The 21,469-nt window shown below is 33.6% G+C and overlaps 2 protein-coding genes across 4 annotated transcripts in view; one reads left to right on the top strand and one right to left on the bottom strand.

Annotated features, from left to right (window-relative positions):
* The first annotated feature begins 378 nt into the window (after positions 1–378).
* Positions 379–9,910, top strand: LOC110104350. The gene is made up of 2 exons (XM_020833413.2): positions 379–637; positions 6,364–9,910. The coding sequence occupies exon 2, from the start codon at positions 6,489–6,491 to the stop codon at positions 9,441–9,443; it is 2,955 nt and encodes a 984-aa protein (XP_020689072.1). The 5' UTR covers positions 379–637; positions 6,364–6,488; the 3' UTR covers positions 9,444–9,910.
* Positions 9,911–12,522: 2,612 nt separating this feature from the next.
* LOC110104351 (DEAD-box ATP-dependent RNA helicase 28) overlaps positions 12,523–21,469 on the bottom strand; it is a 46,293-nt gene continuing 37,346 nt past the window's right edge. For 2 of the 3 annotated variants that reach the window (XM_028699179.1, XM_020833414.2), the window contains exons 12-20: positions 18,515–18,611; positions 17,771–17,889; positions 17,651–17,693; positions 17,437–17,538; positions 16,106–16,204; positions 15,938–16,021; positions 15,144–15,403; positions 12,840–12,917; positions 12,523–12,742 (exon numbers count right to left, since the gene is read on the bottom strand). In XM_028699179.1, coding sequence (XP_028555012.1) covers positions 12,899–12,917; positions 15,144–15,403; positions 15,938–16,021; positions 16,106–16,204; positions 17,437–17,538; positions 17,651–17,693; positions 17,771–17,889; positions 18,515–18,611 — 823 coding nt within the window. In that variant the 3' untranslated portion in view covers positions 12,523–12,742; positions 12,840–12,898. The remainder of the gene's footprint in view (positions 12,743–12,839; positions 12,918–15,143; positions 15,404–15,937; positions 16,022–16,105; positions 16,205–17,436; positions 17,539–17,650; positions 17,694–17,770; positions 17,890–18,514; positions 18,612–21,469) is intronic. The other variant, XM_028699178.1, reaches the window with a different exon arrangement.

Here is a 21,469-nt window from a genome sequence, read left to right on the forward strand (position 1 = left end):
TGTCCGATGTAGGTTGGCCCACAACAGCTACCGTTCCTCCTGTGGGCCCATCTCAGCCACGTCATTTCCTCACGCGGCATCCACGTGATCTGGCGGGACCAGCTTCCTTTTTATTTTCCCATCATATTAATCTCCTATGAGATCGACGGAGGAAAATCGCTCTATTTTTTTTAATAGAAAATTAAAATTTTTTCGAAGGAATTTTTTCTTAACGCTTCTTTATTGTCACTTGTCCGATGTAGGTTGGCCCACAACAGCTACCGTTCCTCCTGTGGGCCCATCTCAGCCACGTCATTTCCTCACGCGGCATCCACGTGATCTGGCGGGACCAGCTTCCTTTTTATTTTCCCATCATATTATTATTTTATCACTGCTGAAAATGATAAAAAAAGGATGAAAGGGGAAAAGAACAGGGAACAGCGACAGAAGGAGAGAAGAGGAGAGAGGAGAGAGGAGAGAGAGAGAGAGGGCGAAGGTGAAGCAGAGCTTTTTTACAGGGGAAGCTAGGGTTTGGCTGAAGTGACGGAGAGGGTTTGAGAGAGAAATAAGGAATGAAGAGGAAGTTGGTATGGAGATTATGAGGATGTGCGGGATCAACAGTTGATGTCCGGTGACGTCTAGGGCTTTTACCATTAAGGTATTTCCATGATCCCGTCTTCGAATTTGTGTTTGATTTCGTCCTCTTTCGCGAGTTTTGGGTTGAGGATGTTGGATGTTAATGTTTTATTGCTTGTATTAATTTGCTTTTGCTTTTATGTGGCGCCGTGGACGGCGGGTGGGGTAGATATCGGTGCTCGGAGTTTTTGGAGGAATTGATTCGATCTTTGAGTTATGGTTTTTTGTCATCATGATTCATTGTAGATGTGCGATGCGGAGCACTTTTGTCAGCACTGATGGTCTGATTGGTGCTAAATTTGGTTTCAGTTTTTTTTCGTTCTGTTCTCATTACCTGTTAGAAGAGGAGGATTTTGCTGAAATATTAAGGCGCGTAGTTAGTAACCATCGGTATTTGTCTTCATCTGTTTGTGGTATTCTCTATTTGCTGAAAGAAATAGAGTCGAGTTGCTATTTGGGACGATTTGACTGTTTGAGGGATATTTGGCACATATTCTTTGAATGATATGGAAAGCTGAAAAGTAAAGTATTTATTTTTTGTAGTTGTTGATTGGGACTTAGGAGTTCATCAGCCTGTAAAGTATTCATATTTTTTCTGAATAATCCTTATGATAAATTTTGTACTTATCGTACGTGTTATTGGTTTCATGAAAAGTTGGATCATATTGTTTGGCAGATAGAGAGATAAAACTACGGGCAGAGATAAAGAGGAGCAAATAGATAAGAATTTCATGGGTGAATATTAGGATAATTAGGAGATGGAAGAATTTAAAATCTCTGCTGACCTCTTGTTTAATCTTACCCTATGCATGACACAGTATCAGAATTAGGACAATCTATTTACCATTTATGGCATACAATGTTTTAAATAAATGGTTTATGATGAATCAAGGGGTTGCTATGATTCCATTCCAATTGAAGTTTGCAAAGAATAGAATTTGGTTTTCATCATCATTCGATGTTCAAATGATACATTCGAGGATTTGATGGATCTTTTGAAGTTTAATCAAATGAGAAGAAGAAAATCCTATTTTACATGTCAGTTGAACAACTATGAATTCTATTATAATATAATAATGGTTAATTCAATATTCACATGCTTATTAGGATTTAAGGGCTGCTTCCCAGGTAAAATTATTCATTGTAGAGTTTCATCAATTGGTTTGGAATCATTCCTATTTTAAACTGAGGCCAACGTTAATTTGTTACTGAGGAAATACATATTATATGTGATATAAGCTAGAGATAGAAAGAGAGTTGAAAAAATATTAACATAAAAATATGTTGCAATTTGATTTTCCTGTATTCTTATTGGTTATAATAATTGCCTCCAAAATCTCGTCAAACTACTCAAAGTATTGCCGAAGCTCCTCCGTTTGCGTCTCCCATGCCAATCCTCCCACAAACACCTTCGTCAAAGTCGTGCCCCCAAACCTTGACCTATTATATTGCGGACTACTCCCTCCACTCGCCATCTCTCTCTATATCTACTATCTCTTTCTCTTTCTCTCTATCCCTACTCTCTCTTTCTCTTTCTATCTCTTTTCTCTCTCTTAAATCTTAAGCAAAGAAGAAGAAAAGAATTATCCACTCAACTTCTCTCCCACCGCCTCTTCTCCTCTTTCTCTTCCATTAGATGAAAAGGAAGAAGAAGAGAAGATGACAAATTAATGGTAAGAAATTAAAGACCCGGAGAAACAACTCTTCTCTTCTAGAAAAAATCTCACCTCTTCTCCTCTCCCCCCTTTAAACACAAATAGTGTCTCTCTCTCTCTCTCTCCCTCTTGGCCATTAATAAACAGAAGCATCGACGTGATTTTCTATTACAATAAGCAAAGAAAATAAGCCGAAGAACAGTTGATAGCTTAGCTTGCAAAAGGAGCTAAGCTATGAATTGTTCTTCGACTTATTTTCTTTGCTTATTTTAATAGAACATCACGTCGATGTTTCTGTTTATTAATGGCCAAGAGGGAGGGAGAGAGAGAGAGAGAGAGAGAGAGAGAGAGAGAGAGAGAGAGAGAGAGAGCCATTAATAAATAAGTGGTTTGGAGGGATGGAGTTCTAGCCTCCTTTTTGGATTGCATCTCAATGAGCTTCCTCATCATTTTCTCCATCCCTCCAAATCGATAAACAAACGATTTGGAGGGATGGATTCGACCAAGGGAATCTAATAAATCGATAAAGAAGCTCCAAATCCTTTCTTCCTCGATGAATGGGGGTGGGAATTCCACCCTTCTTCATGGGATGTTTTCGATAAACAAGCTCCAAATCCTTCCAGGGATTCCCCCTGTGTATGGAGGGGGGAATCCCACCTTTCATCCATCCGCCTCTAATGACCCAATACCCATGTCTCGGTCTGCCCCCCTCCTTCTCCGGTGGCCCGTTCCCTGTGTACTAGAAATGTAGGAGGTTATGACCATGCAAAATTCCATCAGATAGCAGATCGAAATGCCAGTTCTCAATCTTTTATTTTCTATTACTTTACTTGATTATGAGGTTTATTGATTACACTGAGGAATTATTCTATTATGCTGCTAAAGACTCATTCCTGTTTAAACTGAGGCCAACTAAACTTTATGCGGCTTCAAATGCAAGACCTGCCACTTGACTAGTTTAATCTAGAAAGCTCCAATATTGGCTGGTGATTGGGTCATACCTGCTGAGCTAAGTGCAGTTTATATTATATATAAGGTACTTGAGCACATTGTTACTATAATTCATTTTAAGATGATTAGGATTAAAGCTGTCCTGATTTTTCAACATGGCATCCCATGGTTAAACTGTAAACTCAACACTAACTGGTATTAGATTCATTTTAGTGATTCTTTCAATGTTATCTTATGCTACATCCTAAAGGAAAAAAAAAAAAAACTATCTGGAAGTTTTAGCAGGCAATATATAATAATTTCAGCTGCTTTCTTATTTAACATTCTTTTCTTTGCAATTGGGTTATATAACCTTTAAAGCTTACTAGAAAAAGTTAGTGGAGGAAGACATATGCCATTGTTATTATCTCATATCTAACTTCATCGGCTTGATTGCAACGGGTTGCATAGAAAGACTATAGGAATTAGTTTAGCCTCTTGTCCTCATTTTGATGGGATTATTGAAGAATGGAATAAAAAAAGTTAAAAGAGTAATGTTGAGGGATGTGACCTGTTACTTATGCAATCCATCGTACTTAAAACCTGCTCAAAGCTTGACCACATTCCTTTTGTTTGTTTTTCTGTCTTATATATAACCGGAGCTTAACTGTGCGGGAGCCTTAACAAAGTTGGTAATTGTATCGGTGGTGACACTTGTTGTGGCTCAGCTGAGCTTTTGCCTTTATTTCATATATGATTTGACTTACATTTTCTGTTTTTTGTTTTTTTTTGTCATGTGCCAGTACTTAAGTTATTAAATGACAATCATTTTAAGCGGCTTATTTCTGAAATTATGAAAACATTCATTAGGCCTTTATGGAATAAATAAGAAGATAGGATTGATTTCTTAAGATTCATTGCAAGGATTTTGAGTATGTTATTTTATTTTGCAGAGTTCTAGCAATATATTGGGGTCATAGTTGATTGCCTTCTGTTGGGCATGAATTAGTAATGATACCATTCATTGTATAATGCATACAAGAGGCATGGGTTGCGATGTTTAAAGATTATCAAGTGATTATCTAAATCCCTAAACAATCAAAAGGACTATATTTGAGGTAGCTTGAGTTTACCTTCTGCTATCTACATTTTGTTCGGGGTAGAGCATCATCAATCCTGGAAAGGAAGCCGTCGTTTACTAATTAGGATGAATATAATCTTGTGATTTTATGGGTCAAAACATTGTTGACACCGATGACTACATTTCTTGTTGATTTTATGAAGAGATATTTTTATGGTCAAGTAATTTTAAAAATAGTCTTCTTGTGCTTTTCTTATTGATACACATGATGATCAATATAAAATAGTTTGGTTAAAGAAGAAAAATGCCCCCACCCCCAACAACAACAACACACATGCATACCTGATGGTGGATGGTTGAATTTTATGTTACAAGTAGTTAAGCTAGGTGATCATGGGTTTCTGAGAACTCTTTTTAGTTGCTTACTTTTTATATTCTTAATTAGAGCTGTCAAATGGGTTGGCTCGGCCTTGATATGTGGCTTGAATTTAAATAAATCAAATATTATGCTTTTTGTGTCAACCCAACCCAAATAAATATGGGATGTAATCGGTGTATATAATGCTTCTGGGTCAACCCATAGAAGCCCGGATTGGTCCCAATAACTTCTGTCACATTTAGTTATTGGAGACTCCATTTCAACTCTTATCTAGCCTAGGGCACTAATTTGACTAATTGATTCTAAGATCTTTTTCTATAGATATGCCTGCAAGTGATTGAAGAAATCAATCCACTACACCAGCGTTTTTCATCCTTGTCAAGTTGAAAACCATCTTTCAGTCTTTGTTCTTCACTGTTTTCTCAGTGTCAGGCTAAAAAGTTCTTCACGGTCTTCTCATAGTTGGCCTAAATCTGATCTTTGAGTCCTCTATCTTACTCCATCGTATGCTATTGGGAGAAAGTAGGCGTTCATTGTCACCAGCAAAAAGAATGTCATAGCTCTTCATCGTTGTTATAGCAGATTTTTATGGCAATGCCAAACTTGTTGAAGACAGGAAATGCTATGGTGGCAGATTTTTTGATAAGTAGACTTCTTAGTTTTGGAGTTTTCATATTTTTATTTCTGATGAGTATACTCCTTTAATACGATCTTGTCGTTTTACAAGCTTATTTTTTTGACTGAATATGCAATTATTGAATGGATTACTTTTTGGTTTCTGATATTGTGCTTGAGCTCAACATCTGAGATGATTAACATACATCTAAAAGTTGGAATTTAACTTATTAATTGTTATCCTTATTCCAATTATTTAGATTTAATTTTACAAATCTTTCGATCTTCATGATGAAAATTCGTTGAATATTGTATGATGAGTTAATTTTATATCGTGCAGTTCTTCTTTAATATTTTTATTGTCATGTTATTTTAAAAGTTATTTTCTTTTTTTTTTTCACATTAAATTCATTTAAAAATTTAGTAGTGCATGCTATATCCTATGTTATATATGTTAATTCAACCTAAATCTAATTTTCTGTATCTTATTACAACAATCCAACATCTCTCATATCAGTGCCTAAACATGTAGATTTGACTTATGAGCTTGCTTTTGCAAATTATCTTACAAAGTTTTGACCTGTAACTGTCTTCCAACTTAAATTTTTTTTTTTTTGGTGATACTATTTGAGTTTTAAGAGAGGTGCAAATGAATTTTTATGTGAAAGTATTGCAAAATTTAGTGGTTGGTTGTAATGGTCGAAACAAGTTGGAAATAGACTGAAGTCAATTTATTCCTAAATAAGTGAGCTATTATGCCTGACGGACTTAATAGAGGCCAGTTAAGCCCATTATGGATCAGTCCTTGGGGATGATTGGACCTTTCCGATTGACAGCCCTGCAGAATCTTTTGCGCAATCCTTCAAACAAAGAAAAGAACTGCGTTTTCTTAGTGAAAGAGAGGCTGGAGTGTTTTTAATTCATAAAATCAATGGTTTTCTGGGGAGAATGCTTTGTGATGTTAAATTGCATCATCATTTATATTGCTAATTATGCTAAATCATCATTTTGTTATTTCATCTTCTTTTTATGATCGTTGGTTGGATAAATATGATTGATTGGATGGTCATTTCTGTTGTACGTTGCAGAAAACTTCCATATATACTTCATCACAGATCTTTACGACATGGTTTCCTGGAACAGCTAAAGAGGGCAAACCTATCTTGTAAGCATGATATAGTTAGAAGAGCTTATTATCCTGTGTTTTAGCAATATGACACTTGAAGATTTCTTCACTCTTACCGAAATGAAAAATGGTCTCACAACTTGTGCAAGAGTTGAAGAGCTAATATGTGTGATGCAAAAACTGAGTTGTGTTACGAATAATGTGGGCGATGCAGCAAGGCAATGGTCAACTGCTGCGAGGACTCTAGCTTCCACACAAAATAAGGAATGCCTTAGTCTCTTTGTTCATTTAAATGGGTTAGGCTTTCTCAATCATTGGCTGCAGGAAGCTGATAAATGCAGCAAAGATGTTGCTGATGGTGAAGAATTGATTAATACATTAATAGGATCACTTGACAAGCTCCCTATGAACCCTGAAAAGTTAAGGTCATCTGGAATATTCACAACTGTTGAGAAGCTTTTTGGCCATACAAATGCCAATATCAAGGAAAGAGCTCGAATGCTATTTGACAAGTGGAATAACAGAACGGCTAATGATAACGGTTGCCAAGAGATAGAGAAAGACGGTTCGCATACTGTTGGTAATTTCAAAACTTCTAGTGATATACCCTCCATTGAGGTCAAACATACTGTGGAAGAAGTTGTTGACAATTCTTTTGCCCAAACATGTGATGAAGGGAGCTGCAAAGTTGGTTCAGGTAGAATTCAAAACCTATTAGTAACAAGTGACAATGATCACCAGTCAGGGAATGCAGATGATGTAAAATGTTCAACTCCTAGTCAAACCTTGCCAGTGTTATCTTCCATTGAAAATGAACATCACACGTTGCCCCCAACTACCTTAGTCTCTGATTCTGGTCAAGAGAATTTTTCTGTTCAAGAAGGAAATTTTATTCCTAAAGCAGGAATTGTATTTTCCACTGCAACTGCATCTCCTGAGATTCAGGTCAAAGATGATGATCCATGCAACGCTTCAGCAACGAATGATGTCAAGGAAGAGGAGAACAGGGGGAGAGGTGACTCACGGGAGTTTCGAGAGACTTCTAGTGTTTTGTCATCTTCTGATTTATCTGTGACTTCAGATACAAAAAATTCTAAAGTTGTTCGCAGTGCATCATGCAATTTAACACTAAACGAGGGAAAATCAACTTTATCAGATGCTAAGGAAACCCTCCATAGGTGTGCCAGTGTAGATGGGGCATGGCCAGAATATTTGAAAACAATGAAGCAGGTTAAATCAGGTGAGCATGATTCCACAGACATCCTAGGTTCAAGTAAGGGAAGCTCATGTAGAAAAGAAGCTTCAGAAAATACCGGTGATATTGATGACAGCAATGAGCCCAATTTGAATACATGCGAAGGAGTCGATACATTGATGTATGATAATCCTTCTAAAGCTTTAAAAGATCAGGTAAGTCGAGAAATGGAGAAGAGTTCAGATTCAGAACCTGAATCAGGAGAGATGGATGCATTAGAAATTGCTCGGCTGGTCGCAATCGAAGTTGAAAGAGAAGTTGTTGATTACAGAGAGGAATTATGTAGCTCTTCTCCGGAGGCGAGCTCAAATGAGGTTATGAATACTGGAAGCCCTAGTATTGACGAAGGCAAGCAGGGCCACCCTATACTTGGTGAAGCCAATGGGAATGAATTAGTTCCTATTAACGAGGTATGTGATGTTGTCTCTTCTCCAAAAGATGATAATCAGATGCTCGTAGAATTGGCTACAGATCCTTCAAAACAGGAGCAAATTTTGGAATCCCAAAATGGAGCAGCAGTTTTTCAGGGCTCTAAAGCTGGGGCTGAAATGGGCAAATTTGACTTCGATCTAAATGAGGATGCCTTCACTGAAGATATTGATTGTGCAGTGAATCCTGTTCACCCAAGTAATTTAGTCAACTTATCTGCACCAATAGCTGTTTCTGCTTCAAAAGGAGCTCCTTTATTTCCGACCACCCCGCTATGTTTTGAAGGTGGATTGGGTTGGAGAGGTTCTGCTGCTACAAGCGCTTTTCGACCTGCATCTCCTCGAAGGGCTTTCGATGTTGAAAAGTCAGAGTCAGGCTCAAAGTATAAATCAAATTTGATCGAACTAGATTTAAATGTGACAGACTGTGAGAATTATTTACCTGTGGACGCTGCTTCATTAAAAGAGGTGCCTGTTTCCTCTGGTATGCCTTCATGGAACTCATCCTCAGAAGTTAGTTCACTGCGAACAGAGAAGATAAAACTAGACCTTAACAGTTATGGAGAAGATGAAGCAACACCATCTCAGTCACCACTTATAAAGCATCATTTTCTGAACGGAGGCCAAAGCTCATCATCTCCGGCATCATCAGCATCGCAAAGACATACTCCACGCAAAAACTTTGACCTGAATGACAATCTGTTTTCATCTGATGCTGCTGTTTCCAAAAATATCAACCTATCCAAGGCTCCTGCTAAACCAAATACAGTTAAAACTGATGATCCAGTAATCACCATCATGGGCTCAAGAATGTCTGTGGAGAGGAGACCTGACACCAATCAAACACATCAGTCCTATATAGGAAACGGATTAAGTTTTGATTCGACCTTTCCGAACGGGCCTATGCTACCTTATCCGCATCAAATCCCGCACCCAAGCTATGGCTATTTTGCACCTGGTACAGGAATGGCCTTACCTTTCCAACCAGCACTATACAGTATTGGAAATATCCCACACATGGTTGATTCTAGAGGGGCTACTGTTGTCCCCCAGTTACTGAGCGCAGCTGGAGCAAATGGTACACCATTAGCAACACTACCTTACTTAATGAACATAACAAACACCCCTTCAAGCTCTAATGGCGGCGGGTCGTCTCAGCCAGGTTTAGATTTGAACTTTGGTATAATGCAGATGGAGACTGGAACTGCTGAAATGGGGAACATGAAGCATCCATTAATGCCTGCGCATCCTAGTTTGATGGAAGAACAGATTAATGGAAATCCCTTGAAGAGGAAGGAACCTGACTCTGGCTGGGAGCCCTACAGTTTTGGTTACAAACATTTGGCTTCATGGCACTGAAGATTGAACTTTCTCACTTTGTTATACTTTAACATCCTAAGCTCACTTTTCCTTTTTTATATCTCAATGGCTCCCTTCTTAAACATGAATGATGGAGCTATTCATCTTCATCTTCATCTTCATCTTCCTTCTTGTGGTGGATCTTCCTTGCAGTTCCAGGTATAAAAAAGTGAATAAGGTCGATTATATATTGTAGACGTTTAGTATGATTGATTATATGATATATCTATTTCTTGTTCTTTTTTTATAGTGACCAGTCTTGCAATTGAGAGAGAGAGGGATGGGATCTTCTGTGTACATTTTATCTTAAAATTTCTAAAAAGTTGGGGGGTGCCAAGCTTTCTTTCTTGGTTCATGATGCATTTTATTTCATCATTCATGTAATTAGTTATGCTTTCATTTCTGAAAAAAATACAGCCAAAATGCTGCAAATGCTAATCTTTATAATGCTTTTCATTTGGATGAAATTTGATCAGGATATTTTGGTTTTTTTTTTTGATCATGAGGACTTTGGAATTTTTGTTGGATTTATTTGAGATAAGTAGAGCACCAAGTCTTGATTTGTAGAACATCAATTTTATTGTAAATTGAATCATTTCAAAGTCCATCTTGGTCAAAATTGTATTATGATGCTCTTCTTTCTTATGGAGAAATTTTGTCATTTGAATTTCATCAAGATGAGTTTTTTAGTTGTTGAAAATTTTTTATGATTAATGAATTAATTGTTATATTACTCATCTTATAGGGGATAAATATATCTTTTGTTAGTAATAATTTTCGCGCACCTTAGTGCTGAATTTCACTTGCTTTGAATGAGCCATATGTTTTGCTGGATGGGATCACATTTAAGTTTCATTTGGGATGATTTTTCTTAATGTTATTTAAAATAGATTTTTTAGTTTAAAATTTTTTTGAATTAAAAATTTTTGTACTAAAAAAATTACTTCAAATAAATTTTTAGCAAAAGTCGATTGTAAGAGTTCTTCTCTGCTTTAGAAATCATTGTTTGCTATCTTGGAGGATTAATTATTCCGTGCGGACATTAAACATCGTTTGGAGGAAAATTAGAGCACGTCATGTCACCTCTTTGTTATGTACCATGGTTATATATCCACTACGTACCGAGTTATTTGGTGCGTTCTAATTCGCCTTCAGATTTAGAGCTACGCTTGGTGTTCGCAAAGAATAATTTCTCGTATTGGAGACGTTCATATTCGCTTAAATTTTGTCTTCATAATATTTTTATATTGTCTTACTGTTATTGCTGTACTGTATAATTTATATGAATTATTACTCTTTTATACTTAGAAAAATAGGTCAATTATTTATTCAATAGTATAATGTATGGACTATGGCTACATGAACGCATAAATTTTGTTGACGTTCAAATTAAGATACTAAAAAACAAAAAGTGTTATATGATATATTTATTATGTTTGGTTGGACAGCTTCTTTATGGATATAGTAATTATATTTTATAACAAACATTATGTTGTAATTATTAAGGCTAAATAAATTGCTTTTGTTTGAAAAATAGATTGAATAGTTTGTAAAAGAAAAGTTTATAAGATTTTTTTGTTTTCATTTTATACAACAAATTATACATTTAGCTAATAATGAAATGTTAAAAATATTATATTATTTATTTGTGATTAAAAAAGAGAGGATTTGTGACCATTGACGGTCTAATAGGGCGAATTATTTCGTCCTGTCACCGGACATCCAATCCGGTGTCATCATGTCACCCAAATACACTAGGCTCGGTGTATTTTGGTGAAGTGGCGACATCGAATTAGTGTTCGAACAAATCCGGACATCGGACATAATAATTTGCCCTAATAAAGGTGGAAACATTGAACATCTTTTGATTTCCTGTTTTAAAATAGCACAACAAATTTTGGCCCTCTAGTTTTTTTATGATTTTTTGGCAACTAAATTTAACCCTTTTTGATTAAATTTTTTAATAATTTAGAAACCATAAAATTTAAAATATTTAATAAAAAATAATATTACACCGACAACTAAATAAAAAATTTAAAAATATTAAACAGTCAAAAATGAATTTAAGTTAACACAAACCAGATGGTTTTAATAAATAGGCTAGAAGACCCAACCCTAGCCCTACCTATTTACTAAAAAGGTCAATTCAAACCCATATTATTTATTCACACACCTATAATATAACTAGGGAAATTTAAATACATACAACTTTATAACATCCTATTTACATATCTAACACCCAAAACTTTAATATTACATTCATACCTTCCTATATTATTTTAATATCAAATATACCACTTATATTTTTTTGTTACCACTCATATATTTTATTTCTACCACTCATTTTTGATATGAAAATGAACTATGAGTGGTATGTATGTAATATAAATTTTAAGTGTTAAGTATGTAAATAAAATAGCATAGGTGCATGTATGTAATCTCCCATATAACTAATACTTTCAAGTCTTTAGTGGAAACTAAAAATAAAATAAGGATAGAGACAAAAAGTAGGAGGAAAAAATAATATTGAGGAAATAAAACAGAAGGCTAGCTGACAAATGTCTTCTTAAAAAAAAAATCTTATTATAAACAAGATATATAATTCAAGAATCTTTGATTTCTTCAAAATCTATTACTTATTCTATATTTAATATTATCTCTAAGGCTTCGTTTGGGAACGGCTTTTCCTACTGTTCTTAAAACAGCTTTCTAGTCAAAAATTTTAACTTTTTAACTAGAAAGCCCGCTTTAAGAGCAAGAAGAAAGCCGTCCCAAAACGAAGCCTAAATATTTAATCTAACATATCTGCTCCATATATAAATATTACTTTTTTTCCAATGCAAATAGAGGATTCAATCTCATCAAATCATATATCTTTAAATCTTTTACTATATATATATATATATATATATTATATATAATATAATATATATTATATATATATATATATATATATATATATATTTCCAACTATTTTCTGCATTGAGTATGCCTGATCTATGTATGCATACAGCTAATACAGGAGAAATTTATGATGTACGGACCATCAGAACGCGCTACGTCATCCGGTACACAGCGATACCGAGCAAAAAAAAAAAGTGTCACATTTTGATTGGTTTCCGGACGCCGTCCAGGATCCGAACTGAAATAATTTTTTTCCAATACAGAGATCTAAAATATCACAAATGAAATCTACATATGCAATGCAGAATGTGTTAACCGTATTCTGCAAATTTACAAAATATACTAAATTAGAGAAGATTTCCTAGGACAGCTTACAGCTCCAAATGTAATCAATTCTGTAGCGGGAAAATTAAGCTTCAGATATAGAAAACATAATACAGATCATTTCCAAAAAAAAAAAACAGGTAGATAAGCTAACTGAAAAGGCAAGACCTGACATTTTTGCAAGGCACCTATCCCTCATAAACTTGCACAGCAAGTCCTTTAGAAGACTACTTTCTACGTTTATACCTGTGTTCAAAGCAGAAAAGATTTGGGTAAATATAAGTACAGCATACATTCGCTGAAAATTTATGTAGGACAAAAGTTAGGTTAAGATATTCTGATTTAATTGTAGTCAATATGAGTCTCAAAATGATCAAATTTGCTTTGAAAAGAGTGTAACATATAGATATAACAACAACATCAAGCCTTTGTGTCACTACGTTGGGTCGGCTACAAGAATATTTTTTCTCCATTATATCTTGTTAATTTAAATCTAATAAAAATGTCATTTCTAATCTTTTTTAACCAAGTCTTTTTAAGTCTACTTCTACCTTTTTTTACATAAGTCAAATATAATACATCTACTTTCCTAACCGGTAATTAGAAGGCCGCTATTTTATGTGACCAAATCACCTAAGACGACTCTCTAATCTTATCTTCTACCAGAGCTACTCCAACCTTTCCCTGTATATACTTATTTTATATCTTGTCTCTAGTGTAACATATTGATAATGTAACAAAATTTCTATTGCAAATATTTCAAAATAAATTTAATGGCTTTTAAATATATTATCAATAAATTTTAGTGGATACATTAGAAGATTTACTCTATTACACAACTTCCATTTCCTCTATATACTTCACAACTGAAGGTATATAAACAGTTGCAACCCAACTATTTTAATTTGGGCCATTTTAATATTTTTTCTGTTTCATGTCCCTTCAGATACAGCAGGTATGAAAACATGGCTGATACATTAAAAAGCATAGGATTAGTAGAGATGCAAACTATTTAAAGTTTTTGTCAAGATCCTATATTAGAATCTCATCTATGTTAAATTTGTACCTTACAAAACATTTTAAATATCAGTATCTAGCAGTACAACTAGCTTCTCAGAAAGTAGAAAATAAGGCAGCATTATAAATAGTTTAAAACTTCGAAAAGAAAATAATAAAACAAATATATTAACAATCCAAAAACATTTAAAATTTCAGAACTTTCTTAGGCTTAAAAAGAATAGTAGAAAAGGGCACGCAATGCAGGGCAGAGTTACAGACGTAGATCTTAAAGATCCAAGAAAAAAGGACAGCGAAGCTATCATAATGAAGCACTGTTTTAGTAATGGATGAATTGCAAAAAATCTAAAGAAAACATTGTTATACTTCATTGAAATTTGTTGAGATAAGTTCAATAAAAAAGTGATAAACTTAATAACGAGACTTGCACAATAGCACTTTAATCATAGGTCCCCTAGATATAGTTCAGCTTAAATTTTTGGTAAGCGATATTTGGAAATGTAATTTATTGGTCCAAAATTAGTTCACGAATGCTTTTATAGCTGATTTTTCTAAGCATCACATTTTATTTTTGATAAGAAAATATGAAGAAGAATGCTATATTGCACCTGCAACTTGTCCACAATTGATGATATCATTGTAAGAGGCGCAAGCCTAAAAAGCTAAAATTTAGATAATTAAATTTTTTTTCTTTTTATAAATTTAATATATAAAATTACAGATGTCAAAATATGTGAACAGGCCTGATTGGGTCTGCTTTAAACCTATCCGACCCGAACTCAATGCATTTAATAAATGGGTTAAAATCATAGACCTGAACATGACCCGCTAACTCGTTTATATGAAAAGAAAGTGATGAGGACATCCGACCATAGAGAGTTTACCAGAGACGGGGCCAATGATCTACGGCCACGATTGCACCGCTTTACTTTTAAGTTATTTATTATTATTTGTATTATATTTATTATTATGTTTGTATTAAGTTTATTATTACATATTTTCCATTTGTGCCATCACTTGAGGAAATAATCCTATGTAAGCTCTAAGGGCATGTTGGTCTTTTGTTTTCCTTCATTATATGTTAATACTGCTATGCACATTGTGTTGAATATCAGAAGTATGAGACCGTAAAAAGGACTTCAAAAGATGCCTAGGTTTCATGTAATGTTCGTGTTTTTAGGTATGAAATAAAGATGAATATTTAGCGAGTGTATTAGCCAAGGTTATAAAGCCATGAAAGAGGTGCGTGCAACATGGTGCTGTGTTGTACGTTTTAAAGAAAATCAGAAGTATGATAAGTTAACATTTGAAAAATAAATAAGCTAAAAAGTATTATTAAACAAAATGCAAAACACAGAAGTCATGTAGCAAATATAATTTGAAGTCAGGCTCAGGAGAGACTAGTAAACCTAAAATGATATCAAGAAACAGAGGATCATGATATTCAACCAATACCTCGATTTGCTCTTGAAGGAGCTCTTGGGTTTCGTCCTTCCAGAAACATTACGACTTTTCCCATGCGTTGGCTTTCTTTCACTGATTTCATTCTGGAATAGTTCAAGCATCTCTTCTTTCCTGTGCTGATTTTGTTCAGGTTTTTTTGTCCTCTTATTAGAATTTCTCAAGCCCTTACCAGCTTTCATTGATTTAGCTCGTCTATAAGCTAGTTCAACTACTGACTGTCCCGTTTTCCCTTTCTTACCACTTCCACCTAACTGCATTAAAAAAAAGCATTCAATATAATACCAGATATCATGTTCACAAACTTTTTGTGCTTGATTTTACATAAAAAAAAATTACAGGGCTTCATATAAAAGTAAGCTATTCTCCTGTTCAAGCTTATCCTCATAAAATAAAAAGAAAAAATAGAGCAAAACTCTTAATTTTAGCTACATGGAACACTTTGTTAAACTTTACATGCAGATATTAACTACCGATTCTGCTTCAACATATAGAACCTAAAACAAGTCGAGATACTACAGAAAAAACATGGAGGAACCAAAAAGAGAAAAAAGGATAACAGAAGTATAAGCTCTTAAAAGAACTAACTATAGAAAAAAAAAGCACAAAAGACAAAGATTACACATTCCAATTACTCAAAAGCTACGTCAAGCATGATGATAAAACTATTTTAAAAAAAACCCAAAGTTCAAGCGGATAAATTTTAAGAGCTTATATTCAACAAGAAAAAATGAAGTTGGCATGGAAAGAAGAGAATAATCAATTAAACAGAAATAAAAGACACCAACCTGTTCCGGATTCTTGGATTCTTCATCTTCTAGCATTTCCCTAGTAGCTTCCAATCTTCGGCGTTTTTTACGGGGCAGATTTTTCTGTTTTATTATAAAAAGTGAAGATGGAACTTTATAGAGAAAATTTTGCATACGTTGAAAAAGCTTAGAATAGAGAATAATTACCTCACGTTCCCTTCTTCTTTTTTCTTTCAATTTCATTTCTTCTGCCTGCTGCGCACTCATCACCCCATGAGAGCCATTTTGACCTTTGTTCACAAATTCCTTATGTACCAAAAAAGCGATAAAGAGTTTGAAGGTCAGAATAGAATCATCAAAGGAAATTAGCAACAATTAATTACAACATATTGCAAGAAGATAAAAAATCATTGATAGCAACATAATTTTGAGTGATCTGATGCAGCAAATCTTGAGGTATGCCCACACGTTTTAGGCTATTCAAAGTATATATTTGCAAATGTTTCAGGACGAACAATCATAATTTTAGAAAAAAATGAATAAAAAAAATCCCAAAATTGTATCTTTCACAGTTTACTTCCTATTCACTGATGAGATATAATGAAAACTATATGTAGATGATAATACAAGCACAAGGATTTGTGCGGAATGGATAAAAGGATACTTCTCATAGGCCAAAAATTTGCGGATGATTCGGTATCACCAAAGAACAATGGGATTGACGAATGGAGAAAAATGCCTCCATCTCCTTGATACAATGATCGATCTTATTCATGTGGTATGAACTTCATCAACAGTATTTCTTCTCCATTTTCAAGATCTTTTGCATGCAAAAACTTTAACTATTAAAAAATGTCTCAATTTGATCCCAAAAATCAAAGGTAATAATTAAAGTTAACTCAATATTTAAACGTAAGAGCATTTTGGGTATTAGGATGTAAGTGAGATTATATTATTATTTTTATAATTTTTATCATTTATTATATTAAAATAAAGATTAAAATCATAATGAAACTTAACCAACTAAATAACAAGAGTGAATATTTAATAAATGTGGTTAACTTCCATTATAATTTTTATTTTTTTTAATATGATAAATAATTAAATATAAAAATAATAATATAATCTCACATACACCATAATATCCAAAGTGCACTCACATTTAACTGTTAAGATTAATTTTAACTATTACTTTTGACCTTGAGATCAAATTGAAACATTTTCAAATAGTCTGGGAACTAAATTGGGTCATCATGAAATTCTGAGACTAAATTAGACATTTACTAACAGTCGGGGGACTATTTTGGACTTTTACTCCTAGTTTGATCATGTTTGAGTTATACGAGTTCAAATTGAGGAGGGGTTGGTTCAATATTTTGACCCATATAATAAATAAGTAAAGCAAATTCAGTTCAAACCCGATCCTAACCCACTAATCCAAATTGACACCCCTACACCCTATATAGGACATACCATTGAAGAGAAGTAGGTCCATTCATATAATTCACATGTCAGAACCAATCAGTCTAGAAACTTACTTTTGAAGCCTTTGCAAGGAGTTTTTTCTCTTTCTCATTAACAAACCAGGTTTTTTTTGGGCGTGAGTATATATCCTCCTTGTGCTTGATCATGTTCTCTACCTGCGATTTCAAATAAAACAGCATATAAGGACTAATTGTATTATTAAAACAGCTTTACATTTATAAATTTGCCAAAATTTCTGGCAAAAAGCCAAAAAATTGCAAGTAGAACCTTTGTTGCTTCCATTTCGACTTTTCTCAATGCTCTTTCCTCCCTGAACACAATAGACAACCAATGAAAAAGTGAAGGATATACTGACCAGGATGAAAAAGATTAAGAACAAGAAAAGACCTCTCTTCCCGAAAAATTGAAGAAATTTGATCTTCATTTTCTTCAATAAAACGACTCCACTCAGTAATAGGTTGATCTGCAACAATTCGACTTTTCAGTTTTGAGCCTGCCCTTTTTGCCTGTTAAAGGAGAGCGTCAAAATTAAATAAGAGTGAAATACACATCTTTAACAAAGATTTAATCGTATTGATCAATTAAATCAATCATGTAATAATACCACAGGAAATGCAAATCAAGGCAGCAAACATTTTTCTGAAATTTAAGTTTGCAAGATAGCAGTTGAAGATAATCTTTCAATATAAGTCAAATCATATAACAATCATAGCATTGCATTTTAAGAACATCCTAACATAGTCCATTTCAAATCAATAAATGATCATAAGTCAGACAGCCATTGAAATTACAATTGCTGTAAACATTGCCGGTAGAAAATAAGAGATGCAAAACTCACAACAGATAAATCAAAGCTGCAATAACTTTTCCAATTGGGCTAGCCTAAAGAGATCAATAAGAACATATACTTATCAAAGCAGTTGAATGATATTACATAGTCCTCAACAACATCAACCATTCATTCATAATCACAGAAATTTCAGAAGAGTACTGAGATCATTTATTGATGGACATTAGCAAAAAAGCATAGTAGACAGCATCTGTTTATATATATATATATATATATATATATATATAATCTTTAACATATTTCAACTTAGGCAACCTGTAAACAATAAATAGAATACTTACAATGGCCTTTAAGAGTGAGCGATCATTATCAGTGACAAAAGTAACAGCATATCCTTCCCTGCCGGCTCTCGCAGTTCGTCCAACACGATGAACATAGCTGTTTGGAGAAACATATGTAGCCATAAATGAATAGTATAAGATTAATTAACCAAATTAAAGTACCTAACCCAAACAAAGTTAAAAAGTTGAAATAAGCATGAAAATAGAGCAAGCATTAAGATTAAGCAACCCGACAAGATGGGACAGCAACAGGCACAATTTTCCATTTAATTAAGAGATAGTCAATCTTAAGGGAATCATGTATTACAAGTTACAAACTCTTACTTATAAAATATAATTTCTTGTATTTAAAATTTCTATTTGTTTAAAATATAAAAACTATATATTTTATTTCCTATGTACAATATCAAATCAATTGCCCTCTCTTAATATCACATTCATCGAATATTCTCAAGCTTGTGCTAGGAGATAAGCTTTCAAGGAGTAGACTGCATAAATAAAAAAAGAATAGCGTACCCAACTATATCTTGATTCAAAACAACTTGATTTTTATACAAGCCAAAACGCCCAAGCAGCTTATTATAATTACAAAATTCCCCTAAAAAACACTCATCAATCAAAGCAACTTAAAATTTTGCATACATTTGTTGCCGAAAAATACAAAGAAATTGAAATAAAAAAGGATAATCACAAAGTATTAGCCACAAAATCAGAAAACAAAATACGTCTAAAAATAGAGCAATCCAGATGATTGAGAGAAAATGATTTGATGCAGTATATGCCTTCAAATAGGTCAAAATAGACCACAAAAGCCAAAGTGGTCACAGGACAATTATCAAAAGTCAAATCAAACCAAAGTAAATTAGAACTGATTCTCTTTCAAGCTTTTTAATAACCATATTTGTTTCTGGCCAAATTTCCTATTATTTTTAGCTGATTAAATTTATTAGATTAAATAATCTACTTTGGATAAGTTTAGATTTAAATTTTTGATAGGGTTTGACTTACATTCAAGACAGGACTATATTTGATTTAAAATTCAAGTATATCTATGTAACACTCTTTTTAATAAATAAGGATTTGTAAGGATCCCCGGCTAGGTAACTGATATTAAAAGAATCTAATTATTTGTGGAGTTCTTCTTATATCGAACCTATGCAAGGGGAGCATTCCAAGTTTTTTACATAAAGTTTTTTTCTTCTTTCTTACAGTCAATTGGAATTCATGCAGCACATGTAGCTACAAATAAATTACTTTAAGTCAAACAAGCCCCAGCCATATTCAAACTGGGCCCATTTTCAAGCATTTTTAGAACCATACTTAAAAATGGCCCAGCTTTCAATTATTTCTAATTGATTTATTTAAATTATCTTGAGATAAGCTTATGCTTAAAATTTAGATAGAAATTTACTTACATGCAAGATGGGATAATTTTTATTTAAACTTCATGCTTTTTTATGTAACAATATTTTCAATAAGAAGGGATCTGCTCTATGTAATTAATATTATTTATTAATAATATTAAATGAATGAAATTATTCATGGCTAATTTAGAGCTTTCAATACCAAGGTGTGTATGCAGATCACTTTAAATTGTATGTGGAGTTATATTCACCCCCCACCTAGCTGCAAGTATCTCACGATGGCACACACTAGTGGCAAGAGCATCGCACAAATTGCAACCCAACCGCAATATCGTACAAAAGGAATGCTACTTCTGGAATATCAAACATAAGATTATTGATAACCGTGAGAATAATATAATAGAGAACAACAAAATTACAAAAAGGATTATAGGAATAGGCAACCAACGGCAGCGTGGGATGCCAGTCTCCATGTCATTATTAATTTATCTAGAGATGTTTACATATCAATTCAATTAACCATAAAAACAAATGTTCATTTAACATTAACACAATATTACCCATTGAGGCCACCTATTCATTCATCATACTGCAAGTTGATGAGAAATAGTCCTCGTGCTCATTGAGCAATTTTTAATAAAATAATATATATTTGCCTTATATTGTCTAGATCATCATAATAATCACCATCATCTTCATTGTCCTTATCTCAACTATTTGGGATCAACTTATAAATCATTATTCTCCATTTAGCTCTCGATTGTAGTATATGTGGCGTTGACTCAATAGTTAAGTGTTTTTAAAGGTTTTTTTTTAACATAACATCCAGTTAAGTGTTTTTCCTTGCTATGAATTTCACATTAACTAGCAAATTGCTTCGTTTACTTGCATGGGCAATAAGTCAATTTAAACTTCTTACAGGTAGTGTAGAGTACATTAAAATTAAAAATTGGTAGGAGAAAAAAATCTAATTATAACTAGTACAGAGGGAAAATCTAATTATAATTAGTAAAAAATCAAACAAGGAAAGAAAAAATCATTAGTACAGAATAAGTGTTTTTTTTTTGCCTTTTTTCTTTTCCTTCAAATACCCAATGAGATAAAATGCTTGCAATCTCACCAATGTTTTTGCACAACTAAAGCATAAAAGCATCATTCAAAGAGCTCATCTCGTTGTTTCTTGAGTACATGTTCTAAAAAAGGAACATCTTATTATTTATTCATGTAGGTGAATAACAAAAAAGTTGTATTTGAAGAGTTTGTGGAGTGTAAAACACATGTGGGTTTCTAATTCTATCCAACTGAAAGATCAAAATCTAATAATTTATCTTGACCTAAAAAAATTACCGAGTTATCTTGACCTCCATATATGTGTCGCAACTAATTAGGCAGAATGCGATGAAAAAGATGAAGGATGGACACAACATCGCGCCTATCAGGCTCGAAATACCTCAATGGTGAACAAACACAATATTGTACAATATAGGTCCAAAATGCCTTGATGTTGCGCGAAAATCACTCAAATGTCGTTCGTTTGAAAAATAGACTGTCTTCGTGCTTGGAACATCGAATTTACCGAGGAAGAACCCCC

Source organism: Dendrobium catenatum, unplaced genomic scaffold, assembly GCF_001605985.2.
Source record: "Dendrobium catenatum unplaced genomic scaffold, ASM160598v2 fragScaff_scaffold_1220, whole genome shotgun sequence".
NCBI lineage: Eukaryota > Viridiplantae > Streptophyta > Magnoliopsida > Asparagales > Orchidaceae > Dendrobium > Dendrobium catenatum.

What these genes read in the sequence shown, in the direction of transcription:
- LOC110104350 (XM_020833413.2), top strand. Translation starts at nt 6,489, where the DNA reads ATGACACTTGAAGATTTCTTCACTCTTACCGAAATGAAAAATGGTCTC.